At 43.6% G+C, this 19,707-nt stretch overlaps 1 protein-coding gene across 1 annotated transcript in view; it reads left to right on the top strand.

Moving 5' to 3' along the window:
• Nucleotides 1-19,707, top strand: part of Trappc11 (trafficking protein particle complex subunit 11) — a 43,019-nt gene that overhangs the window by 14,772 nt on the left and 8,540 nt on the right. The window contains exons 10-26 of the mRNA XM_021169277.3: nucleotides 1,939-2,086; nucleotides 3,622-3,715; nucleotides 4,343-4,422; nucleotides 4,514-4,592; nucleotides 4,760-4,814; nucleotides 5,108-5,253; nucleotides 5,909-5,970; nucleotides 6,062-6,194; nucleotides 7,462-7,592; nucleotides 10,661-10,816; nucleotides 12,622-12,809; nucleotides 12,913-13,061; nucleotides 14,237-14,358; nucleotides 14,841-14,960; nucleotides 16,410-16,475; nucleotides 16,576-16,732; nucleotides 19,531-19,642. Of these exons, the coding sequence (XP_021024936.1) occupies nucleotides 1,939-2,086; nucleotides 3,622-3,715; nucleotides 4,343-4,422; nucleotides 4,514-4,592; nucleotides 4,760-4,814; nucleotides 5,108-5,253; nucleotides 5,909-5,970; nucleotides 6,062-6,194; nucleotides 7,462-7,592; nucleotides 10,661-10,816; nucleotides 12,622-12,809; nucleotides 12,913-13,061; nucleotides 14,237-14,358; nucleotides 14,841-14,960; nucleotides 16,410-16,475; nucleotides 16,576-16,732; nucleotides 19,531-19,642 (1,998 nt within the window). The remainder of the gene's footprint in view (nucleotides 1-1,938; nucleotides 2,087-3,621; nucleotides 3,716-4,342; nucleotides 4,423-4,513; nucleotides 4,593-4,759; nucleotides 4,815-5,107; nucleotides 5,254-5,908; nucleotides 5,971-6,061; nucleotides 6,195-7,461; nucleotides 7,593-10,660; nucleotides 10,817-12,621; nucleotides 12,810-12,912; nucleotides 13,062-14,236; nucleotides 14,359-14,840; nucleotides 14,961-16,409; nucleotides 16,476-16,575; nucleotides 16,733-19,530; nucleotides 19,643-19,707) is intronic.

Below are 19,707 nucleotides of genomic sequence, written 5' to 3' on the forward strand. Positions count from 1 at the left end.
ACTGCTGTGTCTAAAGACAGTGATATACTCACATAAAATAAGTGAATCTTTTTTAAAAAAATTCAAACACTTCAAACATGCAGGCCCTTTAAAAGAAATCCAGGGCTGGAGAAATGGCTCAGTGGTTAAGAGCACTGACTGCTCTTCCAGAGGTTCTGAGTTCAATTCCCAGCAACCACATGGTGGCTCACAACCATCTGTAATGGGATCCGATGCCCTCTTCTGGTGTGTCTGAAGACAGCTACAGTGTACTCATATACATAAAATAAATAAGTATTTTTTTAAAATAAATAATAAAATAAAAATAATCCAATGTCTCTTTAAAAGTTTAGACTTTCTCTAAAATAGTCAATGTCTTCTAAGTGTCGGTTTTTATAAAGTTAAGAAACAAGGTAAAAGCTGTCTGATCTTAAGAGGGGAGAATCAGGGCAGTCACAGTCCACTTAAAGTAAAACCAAAGCCCAACATTCAGTGCTTGATGTCAGGGACCCACTCACTCCTGACCTGGGCTCTACAGAGCCTGGGTACTTCTCTGCCACCCACAGCACCCTAGCCTGTCTCATAGGCTCAGGCTGCCTCCACTCCACAGTAGCTGCTGTTCTTGGTGGTTGTCCCATGGTTCTGACAGCTCCAGAATTCTTGGGTCTCTGCTGTGAATGGGCTGCACCTTCATCGGAAGCTTCTTGTGGGCTCTCACACTGCAAGCCTCGGTCGCTAGCTCTCTGTGACTTCTCCGTAAACCTGGTAAACTCTTAGACTTTACCTAGTTGACCTGCCAGCTTGGGATATGGCCTTGGCCTCCTTTGGACCCCAGCTTTGTGTGAGGTGACCCCGAAGGTTTCACCTCCGTGATGCCTGCCTGACTCCTCTTAATCACTACTAATTTCTCAGCACCAGCGGACCAACATCCGTTCAGTTAAAGCGCCAGGTTAGTGTTAGTGCTGCAGGTCCTTCGCTAGTCACAGTTGATTCTTCAGCTCCAGTTGAGGAGACACCACAAATTCTTAACACAGAATGTCACACAAAATGGCCCTGGGTAAAGCTTTGCCTCCCCCTGAAATTTCCCAAGCCAGGCCTCCATCATCTGCATGCATCTCAACACTCTCATCTTTCCAAAGCCCGATAAGCTTTGAACAATCAAGGGTTTTCAGCCCTAAGTCCCAAAATCCTTCACAATCCCTTGCATGATAACATGGGCAGGTTGATATTCCATAAAGCTGGTACCAGCTTCTGAAGAATTTCTTTTCTGTTGCTGTGATAAAACACCATGGCCAAAAGAACAATTTGTGGGGCAAGGGCGGGTTTATCTCATCTCACACTCTGAGTAACAGTTCATCACTGAGGGAAATCGGGGCTGGAACTCAAGGCAGGAACAGAAGCAGAGAGCATGGAGGAGTGCACTTACTGACATGACTCTTCATGACTTGCTCAGCCTGTTCCTTAGACACTCAGGACCACCTGCTCAGGACTGGCACTACCCACCGTGGGTGAGCCCTTTCACATCTGTCAGGAAAATGCCCTATAGACTTGTCTATAGGCAACCTGATAGAAGCATTTTCTCTCTTGATGATGCTAGCTTGTGTCAAATTAACAGCAGCAGCAGCAACGAAAAGACCAACTAGGACAGTGTTAATTGAAAAAATGCTGAGTAAAGTCACTTCCAGGAGCTCGCTTATTCCTGAAGAGTGAGGGTTAAGGTAAGTTCTAATACAGTGGTGCAGTCGTGGAGTTGCGTTATCTCAGATGACGTACACAAAGGACATGTGTGTAACTTATCAATAGTGTATGTTGTTATTTATAAATAACTAGCTGTTACTCAGTAGCTCTATTTAATGATGCAGTGACTTGAGTGTATGGCTTCCAGGATTCGTCATTAGAAGGAAGCTGCTTTTCCATGCCCTCACTACCCATTCCTTTTCTTGGTTTGTTCTCTTTAAGATTCCAGGCCTTTGGAGATTTATTTGATGAAGCCATTAAGTTGGGGTTGACAGCTATTCAAACGCAGAACCCTGGTTTCTACTATCAGCAGGCAGCTTACTATGCCCAGGAGCGAAAACAGCACGCGAAAGCCCTGTGTAACCAAGATGTAAGTCCCGGCCTGCACTGCCTTCCTCCCCTCAGGACACAAGCTAGGGCTCACGGTATTGGTTCCCCCCTGTCTTTGAATATCCTTTGAGTTATTATGACTTTTTAGTTTAAACCCAGGAATTCCATGAGCAGGGTATTTCTGTTATGTTTTACATGTATTAAGACTTTAAGCTTTGGATTATTATAATTTCAATACAGATTTTAATAGATGATAAAGACTAGGTTTTATAAAGAACATGTGGAGTGGGGCTTTAAGAAATAAGATTCAATAGGACGTAAGCTAATTCTGCTAAAACATAAATCGAGCTTTCAACAGATCCATGATATCTCGACACCACATTTCATTTTCAGAAATAGGCTGATGGACTTAGGGAGGCATCAGCTTAGTTATCAAGTCCTCCTAGGCTTATTGATTGCATTGTAATATAGGAGAATTGTAAAAGATTTGTTTCCTTTTATGTGCATTGGTGTTTTTCCTGCATATACGTCTGTGCCAGGGTGCCAGGTCCCCTGGAACTGGAGTTACAGACAGTCATGAGCTGCCCTGTGGCTCCCGGGTCCTCTGGAAGAGCAGCCACTGTTCTGTAACTGCTGAGCCATCGCTCCAGCCCTATAACATAGGAATAGTGTAAGAGTTTATTGAAATACATAACAGCAGGGAAACTCTAGAAAGCAAATGTTTAGAAGAATATTTAGTGTTACAGTGAAATGTATGGAATATATTTAAGTGGAAAAAGTAGGTTGAAAAATTATGCTAGTCGGTTACAACTAAAGTTTTGCATGATAATATGTGAGAATAATGTACATTAACAAGTGGCAGCAGATTTTATTAGTAATTAGAATTTTTTTCCTTTTGGGTGTTTTATAATTGTTCAATAATGTAGTTATATTTCAGTTTTTTTAAATATAAAAAAAGGAAAACTAGTGTAAATATTTTCTTTCTAGTGTCAAAAAATACTGTTTTCTACCAATAACAGAACTAATACAGAATAATGAAGAAAAGCAAGTCGCTTTTTAGTACTCTATATGATGTCTTTTATTTTCACAGAGAACATTTTATATGTGAAGTATATACTAACCACCATTTGTAATGCTTTCCCTATTTTATTATAGCAAGGTGAAAAAGAGTATGTGACAAAGAAGTCAGTTACTGTGACCTCAGCACCAGTGTCAGACTGCAGTTTTTACACTGTTTCTTGTCGTCTGTTTTTGTTTGGTTTTGGTTTTTCAAGGCAGGGTTTCTCTGGATAGCGAGGACTGTTCTGGAACTTAGTCTACAGAGGCTGACCTTGAACTCAGAGATTCACCTGCCCCTGCCCCCAGAGTGCTGGCATTAAATGTGGGCACCACCACTGCCCACTTGAGTTTTTGTAAGATTTCTAAATGTTAGTCAAGGATGTTAAAATATTTGTCGTGGTGTTGTGTAACCCGGTACTTGATGTTTATATTTATGGATATCTCTTTATTCAGTCGAAGATTGCGTTTGGAGTAGATGACCTAGACTCTTGTACAGATTTGTTCTTTTGATTTCAGGCTGCTGTGATGTACCCCAACCCTGATCCCTTAGAAACACAAACAGGCGTTCTTGACTTTTATGGACAGAGGCCCTGGAGACAAGGAATACTAAGTAAGTTATTCTCTGCCTTTTCTCTTAGAAGACAGAGAGATAGCTGTCATGCTGTCTAATGCCTGGTGGAACTGTATTGAAATGCATATATAGGCTTTTAAGTCTTTTTAAAAAGTGTTCTCTCCTAGTCTGTTTGTTTGTTTCTAAGATTTGTGCGCTTAGTTCTTAGAATAGTTTCTTTCCTTACATATTGGAGTCCCAATTAAAGGTAATGATATTGTTAAAACATTTGAGCATTTAAGCACTCAACTTTGGTGATTTACTTAGCATTTTAAAGGGACACTGCCCCGTCCTGTCTTAAACAGCCTTCCTGGCCATCTTTCGCACTCACTGGGACCCATGGCAGTTGGCACCTTAAGTGCCAGTGCATCGGGTACTTCAGTCATTCATAGTATGAGAGGATAGCACTCAGCAGCTGGGGACAGAACATTGGGATTAGGAACGTTCTTGCCAGAACAGAGACAGCAGAGAACTCTCCAGGTCAATGAAGCTGTCTCTGAGAATCGTTAACATTCTAGAATATTCGCAAGTCTTAAGTGCACACGGTATTCAAGTGAAGGACTCAAGGAACTCATGTGAAACGTTGTGTTACGTGAGCTAAGATGGATCGCTTCTTGTCTTCCATAGGCTTTGACCTCTCGGACCCTGAGAAAGAGAAAGCAGGGATTCTTGCCATTCAGCTGAAGGAGAGAAGTGTCGTCCACTCCGTGAGTCGCTCTCCCCAGTGTAAACTGCTTGCGCACTATTCTAGTTAAATGGTTTCCATTCCAATGTCGCATACCTTCTCTCTCCTGACAGGAAATAATAATCGCTCTTCTGAGCAATGCTGTTGCCCAGTTCAAGAAGTACAAGTGCCCGCGGATGAAAAGCCACCTCAGTATGTACCCGCCCCGCGCGGCTCTGGGCTGCGGGAGGCGCTGGCTCAGTATGTACCCGCCCCTCGCGGCTCTGGGCTGCGGGAGGCGCTGGCTCAGTATGTACCCGCCCCTCGCGGCTCTGGGCTGCGGGAGGCGCTGGCTTACTTGCCCGTCTCTTCCTTTGCAGTGGTTCAGATGGGAGAGGAGTATTACCATGCAAAGGATTACACCAAAGCTCTGAAGTGAGTCCTGTCGCTGCCCAGTCCCACAAGTGCTCTGATGTGGAAGGGTTTGCTGTGACTGTGTCTGTTGTTACTAAATTCCAGCTTTGTGGTACTTTCTCAATGTCCTCTGCTAGCAAAATCCTTCCTTAAAAGGGTTTAGGGAACCTGGGGTTTAACTACGTGTGAACAGTGTCTGTTAGACCATCAGAGGCTTTTCTTTATTTACACAAGGTTAGAAAGGCACGTGCAGTTTCTCCCTAGGCCTGTCAGCCCTCTGGAGGAACCCTTTCAGTGGCTCTTCTCTCTCTCAGGCTGCTGGACTATGTGATGTGCGACTACCGGAGCGAAGCGTGGTGGACTCTGCTCACGTCTATACTGACGACAGCCCTGAAGTGTTCCTACCTCATGGCCCAGTTAAAAGATTATATTACTTATTCTCTGGAACTCCTTGGACGAGGTATTGATGCTTTTTCTGTAAAAGGCCAGCTCAAACAGTAGTTTGCATCATAAATATATATTTAAACTGGAATATTTCATTGTCAAATATTTAGAAGTGCTTCTGTCCTGGGTGTGGTTTAGCACATCTCTAATGCCAGCACTCAGGAGACCCAAGCAGGGAGATCTCTGTAAGTTCAAGGTTAACCTGGCCTACATAGTGTGTTCTATAGAGAAACCCTGTCACAGAAAAACAATAAATGTACTTTTATTATATAAAATTCACCATGTTCAGTCATGTTAGAAGCACTTGCTGTAAAATACCTTAAGGGGCTGGAACGGGGCCTCCATTGGTACAATGCTTGCCTGATTTCAACTCCCAGGGCCATGTTTATGCCAGGCATGGTAGCCTGTGTTTCTAAGCCTGGCCCTGGAGCTTTGTGCACAGGAGGATTCCCTAGGGCTCCTGGCTAGTCAGCCTGTCATAACTGGTGAGCTCCAGGCCAATGACCAACCCTGTCTCAAAGGACGGGCACATAAAGAATGTATTTTATTGGGGCTGGAGAGCTAGCTCTGTGCCCAGCACCCTTGGGCAGTTTATAGTGGCCTGTAACCCCATGGTAGGGCGATGGACCGACCTGCCTGTCTTACAGCGCTATTTTCTTTTCCTATCTCAGCTTCAACTCTGAAAGATGAGCAGAGATCTCGGATAGAGAAGAACCTCATGAATGTTTTAATGGTAGGTTGTCATTCCTTGTAGACAGTCTACCCAGATCTGCATCTGCGTGTTCTTCCTCAGTTAGTTGTCAGAGGTTGAACTCTCATTGCAGAATGAAAGCCCTGACCCTGAACCTGACTGTGATGTCTTAGCGGTGAAGACTGCGCAGAAGCTGTGGGCGGACCGGGTCTCTCTGGCTGGCAGCAATGTCTTCACAATAGGCGTACAGGACTTCGTGCCATTTGGTGTGTAGCCAACATCCACAGTGTTCATAGAAACCCTTTGTCTGAAGTGAATACATGCAGAATAATAAATATAAAAGTAGTTAGAGTATAGCCAGCTTGTGGGTAACCGTGGATCTGATGTTTCTCTTCAGTGTCATAACAATATGCTATCAAGTATTTTAAGTTCAGCGAGTATTTATTGAACAAATATGTGAGTTCTGAAAGCCTTCATCTCAGTTACTGTTACTTTAAAACACCACAGGAAAGAACATTTTCTAGTTTTCTTTTTAAAAACCATGTTTTATTTTATGTGTAACAGTATAGTGTACATTGTTGCTCTCGGCCTTCCCAATGCTGGGACCTTTCATGCAGGTCCTCATGTGTGGTGACCCCCAACCAGACAATTACATCGTTGCTATTTCATATCTAATTTTGCTAGTGTTATGAATCATAATGTACATAACTAATATGCAGGATATCTGATATGTGATCCCTAAAGGGGTCGTGAACCACAGGTTGAGAGCCTCTGGTTTACATATTAAATAATAACACTATAATAGAATGATTTGATGTTGCATGCATTTCCTATATGTGTATAATTCACAATTTAAATTTGCTTAGAAAAAGTGAATTGGAAAAAAATTGTTCTGGGGGGAGGGCTTTTACAATCTGAACTATTCCCCTGTTCAAATACTTACATTTGTTTATTAAAATATACTTTGCTTATTTATAATTCAAGTATAATATGAAATATCCTTGAGAAATAGCATTTTAAAGTTGCATCCATTAAAGTTTAGGCAGGTGTTTTGAAATAAAATAATTGAAAATTACACTGTTCCTTTTGACACCAACTTTTTATGGACAAGTATGGTTTTAAAATTTAAGAAGTTTTTGAAAATGGGCAGTGGTGGCAACACCTTTAATCCCAGCATTTGGGAGGTAGAGGCAGGTGGATCTCTGAGCTGGAGGCTAGCCTGATCTACATAGTGAGTTCTAAGACAGCCAAGGCTACATGGAGAAACCCTGTCTCGAAACATACAAACAGCACCCCACTCCGATGATGGTTTTGAAGCTCCATTGTTTACCTTTATTTTTACAAAGAGCTTGTTTGTCTTTGCTGAGTGGCTGCCATCCGTGGGGACTCCGTAAGTAAGAAGGCAGTGAGAGTATAGATGAGCTGCCTCTGTGAAGATGACTCAGCACTGTGTGCTCGCTGTAAAGATGACTTAGTGCTGGGTGCTCTGATGCCTGGGACTGTTTGACTCCCCCCTTCTTGTTTGATTTCCAGTACAATGCAAAGCCAAGTTCCACGCTCCAAGTTTTCACGTGGATGTTCCTGTTGAGTTTGATGTTTTTCTGAAGGCTGACTGCCCACACCCCATTAGGTTTTCCAAGCTCTGCGTCAGCTTTAATAACCAGGTAGTGTGCCCACTCGTATGTTTCCTCCATGTGCATTGATTGTAGCTCTCGGTAACTGCTGCAAAGTGAGGTTAGTGAGTTTTACATCTTACTCGTTATCTGATTCTGGCTAGACTTATTTAAGAATAAATGTATTTCCAAAGTCTTAATTCAATATGCTTTTCCTGCTCTTAATTTTCCTTTTTCATTTCTGGTTTAAGTAAGCCAAGAATATTATTCTTAGTTCTTATAATGTGTAGCTTGAATTTCAAATAAGATATATTTAGTGTGAAGCTAGCCTAATTTTTAAAATCGCTTGCTTCATTTGTTTTACCATTGTTAGTTTGGTTTTAGAACTAGTATATGTTTGGTTTTGAAATACTGGAGCGGAGTGGACAGGCGTGATGTGCCCAGTGACCCAGCACTCTGCAGTCTGTCCTGCTAGAGGCAGGGCTTCTACTTCCTAACAGTCTAGTATTTTCTGTGCACTCATAAGCAACATGTTCATGTTCTAGGCATATGAACACGTTAAAGTGTGATGATACACTAAAGCCAAGGGCTGGAGCCTAGTCTCTCTCACCTGCGTGCTCGCTTAATAGATAATTATCTTCTGATCACGTAGAAAGTGTATTAAGCCTTTAACCAACACATGTATTCAGAGTCCCAGTAGTCTCCTGGTGAACGTAAAGGAATCCTGTGTATCAGCATCATTATCTGTAGGAATGTTAGGGACGGGCCAGAAGGACTCAGGGTCTGTCCAGTAAGCACTGCAGACCACCTGTTACTGTCTCTGCTGGGAGCATAGTGATGGTAGGCATGGCAACGGTAGGCATGGCCAAGAGAAGGAGAAGCTCCAAGACAAGGTCAGAGTCAGTGTAAGAAGATGGGGATGGGAGACCGTGTCTGAGGAAACGCAATCCAGGAACAGGAGTGCGTGTGCACTTACTGGTGAGGCAGGACAACCACTGTATAGACGGCCCGGTCGAGTGGTGAGAAGTGAGGCTGGGGCTGCAGGAACCTTGAAGAAGGAAACAGATGGATCAGCAAAGCCTCTAAGATGTATTCACTGCTTGGCCTATACAGACTTCATTTTTAGATTGTAATAATGAAGAATTTTATCTGTTTTAGTAGAAACTAATCGATGAGACCAGAGAAATACCCAGTAATTGAGATGTTCAGATGAATCTGGCTCTCCTAAAGACCAGTGTGTTTCCCTTCCAGCCCTTAAGCAGGGAGGCCATCTCATTAGTCTGACGGTGTAAAAGCAGAAACATGAAACTTGAAGAACTTTATTTTAAAGAAATGATATCGTGGAAAGTAATTAGACATTAATTATATTTATCCAGGTAGAAAGAGTGAGGATTGGGTCAGGATGCTGGTTGTGGGAAAGGCATTTCATAGTAGATAAGTCTAGGCTGGGGTGACACCTCAGAGTATAAGAGCATGGGAAGACCTTGGTTCAGATCCCCTGCATGCCCATAAAATTAGGTGGGCGTGGCTGCAGGGGCCTGCAACCCCACCCCAGTGTTGGGAGACAGAGCAGAGTGACCCTGGAGGCTTGCTGGCTGTCCAGTGAGAGCCCCTGCCTCTAGGAAGTAAGGAATAAGGGTGATAGAAGTCGCCAGGGTTTCCTTTGTCCTTCACGTGAGTGTACACTCTGGTGTGCACACAGAGAGCAGATAGGCCCGGGTTGGGGAGTAGAGAGAAGAGGAGGAGTGGCTAGGGTAAGTAAAGGGCTGGAGGCTGGCTTGGGCTGTTTCCTTGGCCTGACTCGGTTTGCCTTCTCCTTGCCTGGCTCATTCTTCCAGGTTGAGCACTTAAAACGTCACATTCTCAGGCAAGCCTGCCCTGACTGCAGTGACCCCTGTATCCCTCGCTGTCTCTCCTGTGGCTCTCTTAGCCTTCTCAGTATGAGTGCCCGTAGCTCTGTGGCCATCGGTGTGTACAGTTACTTCTCAGCTGCTCGCTTCCCTTATTACACTCTTAAAAACTGTCCCACGGACAGACAGTTTTTCCTTTCTCCTCATTGTGAAATTAGAGCCAATGTAGGCCTCTTACGTCACCTTTCCTTGAATGGCCTCCAAGTCTACATAAATAAGAAGCATGAGCGTCGTCCATAGTTAAACACTGATACAAACGCTGTGGTAGAATGTCAGCTTTCAACTTTCCTTATGTTCTCATTATATCTTATTTGAAATTCAAGCTGTAGAGCACAAGGAAACAAGGGGAACGTGTGCTTGATAGCCTTAGTCGGAAGTGAGAGTCAGGGAGGATATATAAAATAGTAAGTGTTTTCTGTGCAGGCAATTTGTCTGCAGGGATGGGAAGTTGCTCTTGGAAGCCCTTACTTACACTTAGTAACAGATGAGAATGGTGATTTCTGTCAACAAACGCACTTGTACACACACACACACACATGCACATGAGGACACATGTGCATGCACACACATAAGCACACACAGACATTCATACATTCACACAGAAACACACACACATATACATAGGAGTACACACACACACACACACACACTCAGGGACACATAAATAATAATAAATAAGTTTTTTTAAAAAGGAAAGAGTGCAACATATATTTTGTTTCTCCTTCGGAATTGGTATTTCAAAGCTTCCAGATATCAGGTTGTGTGTGCTAAATGTGTTTTTTTTTCCTTTGTGTTAGCAGTGAGTAAGTACATGAACTTGGCATCAAAATAATTCTTTTTATATAAAAACCACTGCATAGTGCAGTGGTGATATTCACTCTAGAGCAGTGGTTCTCAGCCTTCCTAAGCTGTGACCCTTTGACACAGTTCCTCATGTTTGGTGATCCCCAACCATAAAATTATTACATTGCTACTTCATAACTGTAATTTTGCTACTGTTGTGAATTTTAATGTAAATATCTGATATACAGGATATCTGGTGTACAATGCCTGTTAAAGTTTGTCCGACCCCCCCCAAGGGTCATGACCCACCAGTTGAGAACCCCTGGGCTAGAACTAAATGTGCTTTGAATCACTTGGTGCTCAGTGTTAGCAAAAGATCCATTATCTGATGCTTGCAAATTATAACGTCACTCGCCTCTCTCTAAGGTTTACAACCAGTTCTGTGTATTGGAAGAAGCATCCAAAGCAAGTGAGGTCTTAGAAAATCTGACTCAGGGAAAGATGTGCTTAGTTCCTGGCAAAACAAGGAAATTGTCATTTAAATTTGTTGCAAAAACAGAAGATGTGGGAAAGAAAATCGAGGTAAGTTATGAAATTCACTTAAAACTAATTTGAATGCCAGAAGTGGTATGTTTATGTTAAAAATGTAAAGGATGCATTCTTAGTCATTGGTAGGCTTCCTTCTGTGTGCTCTTTGTCAGTTCCTTGTACTATAAAATGCTGTAGTTGGAGACTGGGCCCCGTGGGTGTAGCTCAGTGGTAGAATGGATGCTTCCCAGCATGCACAGGTCCTGGGTCCAGGCCCCAGCATGAAGGAGGACAACAGGACTTACAGGACATCATACTCCATTCCTGGCTTTTCTCACTAGTAGTATTATAAGTAGACATTATTTGCTCTGAATACATAAGGCCAATCTCATTTTTTTTAATGAGTAAATTATCAGTTAAGGAATTTTCAATGATTTATTTTACATAAAACATCAAATATATGTAATAGGATCTAATTTCAACTTTATCTCTTTACTGTTCAAACACTGCTGTTTGCATATATTTAAAGAAAATGAGGATACATTAATATTTTAGCAGGTTGATATAGTATAACATTTGAGAAGCCCTTCAAAGCCGTATGGTGAAATGGTATTTTATGTTGTGTGTACTCTGGAGCCACCTGCATATCTTTAGTTGTAGCCTAGCTAGCGAGGTTCTGGGCATGCTAACCTGTGTGTCTCAGTCATTCATCTGTAAGCTCTGGGCTCTGCGGGGTTGTCAGTCCATTCGATGCTGACAGTTTACAGCACAGTGAGCACTCTCCGAGTGCCTGGTGTCCAGGACTTATAAGAGAGTGGTTAGCCAAGTGAGACCTTGGGACCACTGTTAAAATGTATGCACATAAGGTTATACTACTTACATTTGCATAGCCACCTCTATAAAGTAGACGAATTCTTATTGGCTAATATCCAGCCCTTAGTTTCTTCCATTTACAAGTCCTTCGTGATTTGATGAAATCTACCTGTTTGTTTACTGCTTTAGTTGGCAGTGTGAACCTGGGAGAGGTGGAGTCAAGTCTCAAGCAATACCCAGCTTTATTCAGAGCAGCAGACAGACTGTGTCCTGATGTTAAGAACTTTCCCTGAGTGCATTTGTCATGAATTCAAACTGTAGATCGTCCACAAGGCCAAGCTGCATGCAGCCTTCCATAGAGGCGTATAAACAATAGCAATAGCCACTTGGGATGACTGAGCTCAAGTCATCTGACCTCTCTGCTACACCTGGGAGGGGCACGAGAGCAGAATCCCAGAACAGCTCTGTGTTTTTGCCGAACCTGAGGTCATGAGACTTGTCTTGGGGTTTTCTCCCCCAAGTGCTCAGAATTCCCCTTCCACAATTCCATTCTTGGACTGTGTTCCTACACCTAGAGCTATATTTAATTTTTTACTTGGTATCTAAGGAAACCTATCATTGTAGTTAATAAACCTATGTTGGGTCCTTTTGTAAATGGGTTTATCTGAAGGTAGTATTGAGTCACTAAAACATTTCATTACCACCACTGTAAGTACTTAGAGCGGAAATGTCTGTGGGATTAGACTCTAGTTGGTAAGCTAGTCAGTAGTAATTCCTTATTTCCTTCAGCGTCCGCCAGTAAGCATCTGTCCTGTCAAGTGCTGTACAGGGGCCAGCATCATACCTATACATGCAGGCTCTTGGAAGCTGAGGGTACGGTCAGTGCCTGGCCAGGCTGAGCGTCTCCCAGCAGGTGTTCTGCTATGTTTCATCCTGTGGTGACTAGGTGAACATTAAGTGTGATCGTACTCCATGTGGATAGGTTGTTGATGGGACAATGACAAGCAGGTGTGTGATGGCGTGTGTGCTGTGCCTCCTTCTTTCAGATCACCTCTGTGGATCTGTTTCTGGGCAGCGAGTCAGGCCGGTGTGTGGTTTTGAGCTGGCAGGGAGGAGGAGGAGATGCTGCGTCCTCCCAGGAAGCCCTGCAGGCTGCAAGGTCTTTCAAAAGGCGGCCAAAGCTTGCTGAGGACGAGATCCACTGGGACAGCGTCCTAATCCAGGCAAGCACAATGTAAGTGCACTTTGAGGACACGGAGACTGCCCCACTTCCTCTGGAGGAGGGCTGGTCTTACTGTTGCTCTTTAAGCTGCTTATTGAGCTATTTCTTTTCAAAGGATCATTTCCAGAGTCCCAAACATCTCTGTCCACCTGCGACACGAGCCCCCTGCTCTGATGAATGAGATGTACTGTTTGGTTGTCACTGTTCAGTCCCACGAGAAGTCCCTGATCAGGGATGTGAAGCTCACTGCGGGCCTAAAGCCAGGTGAGCATCCACTTTATAAGTCCTACGCGTTGTAAGATGGACCAGGAGCCATGTATTATGGTGGTTGAAAAGGCACTGTGGTCTTTTAGCACTGTTGAAATTTGCCATTTAATATTAGAATACACTAGTAAATGTGGTTATATTAAACGTGGTTTTAACGTAGATTTCTTACTTTGTTGATAATAACTTACTGTTTATTTTATATTTATATTACACTATGAAAGTTGTGTTACACAAAAAAGCAGATTTGAATGATTTTCTTTAAAAAGCTTTTTGGTTGTATAAATTTTTACTCATTTGGGCATGGTTGCATGTACCGTAGCATGCATGTCAGAGGACAGATCTGGCCTGCTTACAAACACACCTGGGTGGTTGTTCAGGAACTTCTAGAAAGGAAACAAGACCCTTGAGAAGAGGGGCTCAGGCAGAGCCCTCAGAAGCTGACCACTGGAGAGCTGTCTTTGAAGCTGCTCTTTGCAGGCCTGTATGAATGCATGGACTGCTCCGTGGTAGTTGGCGTTTAAGGCAAGTGCGAAAGTCGCAGCAGTTCCCTCAGCAGTTGCCTCCATGAGCTGACTGAGAAGAAAGCAGTCATCATTTTGAACTGTCTCTCTCATGCTGGACAACAGCAAACTTCTGATCAGACGGTGAATCAAGAATGGTCAAACGGACTGTCTGCACAGCTGGCGGTGAGCAGCTTCCTGGTGGAGAAGCAGCCCCAAAGCACTTTGCAGAGACAGATGTGCAACAACAAAAGCTCACGGTCACTGCTGCCTGCTGCCCTTAGATCCAGCGCAGCTCTCTGGGTCTGCCACTCTCCAGCATTCTGCAGGGAAAAATGCTTGCACAGGCAGCAGGGCACAAATGCTTGCTAGGAGTTTGTTCAGTCCCTGAGCACAGATGTTTACACTGTAAGAATAAAAATTCTTTCTTGTGGCAAAAATATATTGATTATAATAGTTCCTACTTTGATCCATAAAGATGTGTGTGAGACCAGTTACAGTGAATTAAAATGCAGTCTGAAACCACAATTCCCTTAACAGCAATATAGAAACAAGGTAAACACCATGACATCAGTGATAGGATATTTATTTAAAAGACCGTATGATAGAGTATTCTTCATATAGTATTGATCATTATACTGTCCTAAAGCCCCACTCTGTCAACCTTCACAGGGCAGGATGCCAACCTAACCCAGAAAACTCATGTGACACTTCACGGGGCAGAGCTGTGTGATGAGTCCTACCCAGCCCTCCTCACTGACATTCCTGTGGGAGACCTACACCCAGGGGAGCAGGTGAGCATGCTCAGCGGGGATGGTCAGGACAGGACAGGACAGGAGTTGGGCTGTAGTACTACAACAGCATAGCCAAGCACTGGGACCGTGACGGACCGATCAGCAGTTCCTAGAATTTGACATACTTAGGTTTGTTTCTATGCAGGGCTTTTAGAACAGGTAACCCTCCATGGACTGCTTGCTGCTGCTGGTGAGATCACTGGTGTCTGTAACTGCACGAATTTCTCAATCAACTTCTGTCTCCAAGTCATAGAAAAAGGTGGTAGGGGGCTGAAGGAGAGCGTGAGGAGGTGGAGGATGATGTCACAGAGGTCAGCTCAGGGTTCTGTGTGGCTGGTGGCAGACTTCCCTTATCCCCATGGGTTACACTGTGACAGCCTGTACCAAGTATCTAGCCAGACATCTCTAAATGGGAATATTGTTGTAGAATATCTGGAGAAAGCCTCTGTAACATTAAATTTCCAATACTTACTGTGTTGCAGCTAGAAAAAACAGTATATGTTCGCTGTGGAACAGTGGGTTCCAGAATGTTCCTTGTGTACGTTTCTTACCTGATCAATACAACTGTTGAAGGAAAAGAAATTATTTGCAAGTGTCACAAGGTATTTTTTTCCATGACTACTTTTCATGTTTGAACCACTTCCATTTTGTGTTATTTTAATATCTTTTTGGTCTTGGCAGTAATATATTATCTAATAGGTTGGTCTCTCAGCCCAACAGACGCAAAGGCCCAGGAATTGATTATAGTGTGGTTTTTTAGGAGTTGTGGTCCATGGGCCATTTCTAAGTTATTGGGAGAGAAACCATTGCTGAAAGGGTAACTTAGCAGATGGGTGGCCAAACCCCACACTTTATGTGAACCATCTTTTTTTTTTCCCTGAGATAGGATCTCTCTACATAGCCCTGGCTGCTCTGGAACTCACTGTGTAGACCAGACTGGCTCAAACGCAGAGATCTGCCTGCCTCTCCTTCCAGAATGCTGGTTGTAAAGGCCTGTGCCACTATGCCCGGCTCACTCTATGTTATTTAATCTCCATCCCCTCGGAGTGTGGTGAAACTGAGACCTAGAATGTAGGCTTATGTGAGCGACTAAGTCACATCATCATGGCCATGGCCCTACAGATGACAGACACCTGTCTGACATTACAGCCTGACTTGTGTTTACATTTGTTTACTTTGCGTGTGTGTGTGCACGTACATATGTGCAGGCCTCAGTGCATATGTGAAAGTAGGGCATCAGTTGCGGGAATTGGTGCTCTCCTTGTACTGTGTGGGTTCCAGAAACTGAAGCCAGGTCATCAGACTGAGGAGCAAGCTCCTATCCTCCGACCCGTCTCCCTGGCCCACAGTAATGCTCGTCAGTGTGCTGGGTTATTGTTTTAAAGGAAGGATAACCCCATGACCTCTCAAGCAGTCATTTAGAGGGGAGAGGCAGCGTGTTGGTTAGGGTAGAGCTCCATGATCAGATTTGTCAAAGATTTCATCTTGTGACTTACATTCTAGACCTCCATCTTAAAGAGTCGATTATAACAGATTGGATGCTGTGGGCATTATACTGTGTGTGGATGACGGTTGTAATAGTGTCTGTTACCTTACTGAGTGGGCATTTCAGTCTCCTTGAGTCAAGGTGAGGTTAAAGAAAAATCATGCGAGAGGATGGTCCAGATTCTGGGTGTGTCTCTGTTGTGACATTAGGCAAATCACTTCAACTTCTTAACATCTGGCTTCTCCTCTGTAGAGTGATAAAGATGTCTGTCCTGCCTGCTCCACCAGATCTCGAGATAAATAACTAGATAAATAATGCTGAAGAAAGCACACTGAAGAAAGCACTTCCCTATGCGACTGCTAGACAGTCAGATAACTCACTGAGGGGAGCAGGTCATTATGTAGATTTCCACAACTGTTATCTAGGAAAAGACTCTTGCTTCCTAGTGTGTAACTTGGGCTGTTTATCGATCAGTTCTAGATTACACCTTGTAGGCTTTTTATCTTTAAAACTTCTTGTTAGCAGATGAGAAAAGCCATTGCGTGTGCCTTATGCTTTCTTCCAGGATGATACTGTCACAATAGAAACTGTCTTTCCATTTGATGTCGCAGTCAGATTTGTTTCCACAAAGGTATGTTCTGTGATCGTTGCTGGGAATCCTGTCAGTCAGAGGAACTCAAGGAAAAAATGAGTGTGATTGCTGACCAACCTTTTATGTTCCTTGGTGGCAGTTTGAGCACCTGGAAAGAGTCTATGCAGACATCCCCTTCCTGCTGATGACAGATGTTTTAAGTGCCTCTCCTTGGGCCCTCACAATTGTGTCCAGTGAGCTACAGCTTGCTCCATCAATGACTGCAATGGATCATCTGGAGTCCCAGATAGACAAAGGTAAAACTTTACATCACTCTCACATAAGGGGCAGATGTGCATGTGTGTGTGTCGGTTAGGGGTGCACTAGTTAGATTTTGCAAAATAAGGGAACTTGAGACTTAACACATTTAGAGTTAAGGCAGGATTAGTATTTACAGTATGCTTGAGCATGTTATATTTTAGAAGATCAGCTTTGGGTTTTGTTTGGTTCGATTTTCAGAGGGTCTCATGGCGCCAAAGCTAGCCTTGACCTGGTAGCTCAGGATGTCCTTGAGCTCCCGACCCCCTTGCCTTTATTTCCAGTGCTGGAATTACAGACATGTGTCACCATGCCCAGCATAAAAGGTCATATTTTTTTTCCTTTTTACTCTAAGGAAGAAACATTTTAAGAAGTATACTTGAAAGCAAAATAGGATTTTCATTTTTGAAATTTTAAGTTTTTTTAAATTTGAAATTAATGTTTGCTGTTGTTTATAATTAGAAATAGGACGAGGTGTTTATTAGATAGACAATAGATTTGCTAATTCACCCAGCTAAAAGTCCAGAGAGCAGGTCCAAACCTAGGTGAGACCTTCCCTGTTCAGTGTACTTTCATAAACTGTTATGGGTTACAAAGCTAATGTGAATATTAAATGGAGCAACATTCTACCCAAGCGGACGGTGAGGCTAGTGTGGTGAGGACGGCTGTTTCCATGCAGGCATGGCCATTGCATGCACTGTTTAGTCAGAGTTGATGTGCTTGTGTGATGTTGGCCATTTCTAAGATCCTGGCTTGGGCATCCCTCTGTCTCTTAAGTCTTCAGTTGCTACAGAACTTTAGACTGCCCGTCCGTGTTACTAGTCCTGCTGCAGGGATAGTGTACAGGAAAGGGAGAAACTGAGTCCAGCGTCTCATGTCCTTGCTCACTGCCATCCTGGCTCTCTCTCCTGGCTTGTAGAAGTGGCTTTCTAACTGGATTGTTCCCCTTTTCCCTGGTGCATGCTGCTAGAATCCGACTCCTCTGAAACTCTTGTGGTCCTGCCGCTCCTCCTCCAGCGGTCTGGTAGCACGCTGGATTTCAGAGTCAGGCTCTGCATAGGTTGTAAGCATCCCGCACACCAGTCTCTACTCTCCTTTACTTTTCTCCCACTAGAGCTGAGGCTGACTTGCTGTTAGCAGACATTGCTCCATGGAGATTTGAACAGGTTATCTATCACTTTGTCTAAATCCTCTCACACCTCTTTCTACCTGTTTCCCCTTTGCTACTCCTTGTGACTCAGGAGCTCAGACTTCTGATCCTCCTCTGCAGGGCTTGCACTCTTTCACACCCGTGACACTTTGTCCATACCTCTGTTGTGACAGCCTGTTATCTGTCTCTACATAAGACTCCCGCAGTAAACTGTGCTCTTTAGACTCAGAGCCTGTCTTTTTCATCTTTATATTGCTGACATCATTTAATGACCATGTATTAAATTGAGGACTAATTTCTGGTCTGAACCTCTGGTGTTTCAGTGTCTTATTGCTGGTGAACTTAGCCTTATCTTAAAGTTCTGGAGGTTGGAAATCCTAGAAACAACGTGTTGACATGGGTAGTTCCTTCCCAGTTTCTAGGGAAGACCCGGGCTCCTGACCTCTCCCAACTCTTCCAGAGGGGCCACTTGCGGTTTGCCTCATGCCTCTTGCCTCACTCATAGTCAACAGTGCACTTCTGTGTCACACATTCACCACGTTGATTTGTTAACCAACATCATCATCATTCTGCCTGACATAGACCTACCTTAGGAGAGCCTTGGTAGATGTACTATGAGCAGCCTAGGACTCATAAAAGCATCTCCCAGGGCTTGAACTGGTGGGTTTTTAAGAAAGCATTAGGTTGGATGTTGTCTGTTACTTTTTAAGTTTTCTTGAAACAACTTAAGAACTGACTGGCCCTTTTCTTTTTCACTGGGGACTCCTTGTCCAGATAGCCATTCACCTAGTACAGTCGTCTTCAGTGGGCAGCCATAAAAGTACCAACCCAGTGTTTAGAATGTTGTTATTTCGTGGCTGCTCACAAATTCACTATAATTGTGTTAGCTAGAAGCTGTCATCCGCTTGCATTTAAAGACTGACTTTGTGGCTGTGAAGTGTTGAAAGGTAGAGATTTGATTTAGACAGAGGCAAAAGTGGCAAAAGGAACTCTTGCTGTACGAGATGAGTACAGTGGGTCGATAGTAGAGCGATGGTGGGGATTTCTGTTTGAGTGAGTTCAATGGTGAGTCAAAAAGAGGAATGGTGTCAATAAAATTGGAGTAATGGAGTTTTCTTTTTCCTTACCCCCAAATATTTATCTTCCTTCCTTCCTCCCTCCCTCCCTCCCTCCCTTCCTCCCTCCCTCCCTTCCTCCCTCCTTCCCTTCCTCTCTTCTTTCCTTCTTTCTTTTCTCTTTCTTGCTATGAAATAATTTGGACAAAGGAAACTAATGATATCATTGTTTCTTCAAGCTGTCGGTATTCATTGCTTTTCAGTGGGACTTTGTTGTAGATCTATAAAGGTCCCACTGGTGTCGGCGGTGGTGGCAGTGGTGGTGGGTGCATATGTATATATGTGAGCACACACATCCATGTGAAGAGGGTGTCAACTGTCCTGCTACGACTCCAATCACTGGTTTTTACTGTTATGAAGATTGACAGATTAGCCCAATAATAGACTTACGTGTAGTAGAAAAAGTAATATAGCATTTCTGAGCCGTGGCTTATAAGAACAGTTCATTTGTAATATATTGCTTTATTGTCTACTGAGGTGAAACTCTCATGGGTTAAATTACGCTGTAGGCTATAAGGCATCTTCCTTGCAGTTGTCTTACAGACGGGAGAGAGCGCTAGCGAGTGCTTCTGTCTTCGCTGCCCGTCTGCTGGGAACATTGAAGGTGGCGTGGCGACGGGACATTACATTATCTCCTGGAAGAGGTAGAAATTGCATTGGCCCTTGCTCTCCCTCAGTGTCTTCTCGTAATATCTTGACTGTTTGTCAT

The sequence above is a fragment of the Mus caroli genome, unplaced genomic scaffold, assembly GCF_978045245.1.
Source record: "Mus caroli unplaced genomic scaffold, Mus_caroli_1 scaffold_10, whole genome shotgun sequence".
Taxonomy (NCBI): domain Eukaryota; kingdom Metazoa; phylum Chordata; class Mammalia; order Rodentia; family Muridae; genus Mus; species Mus caroli.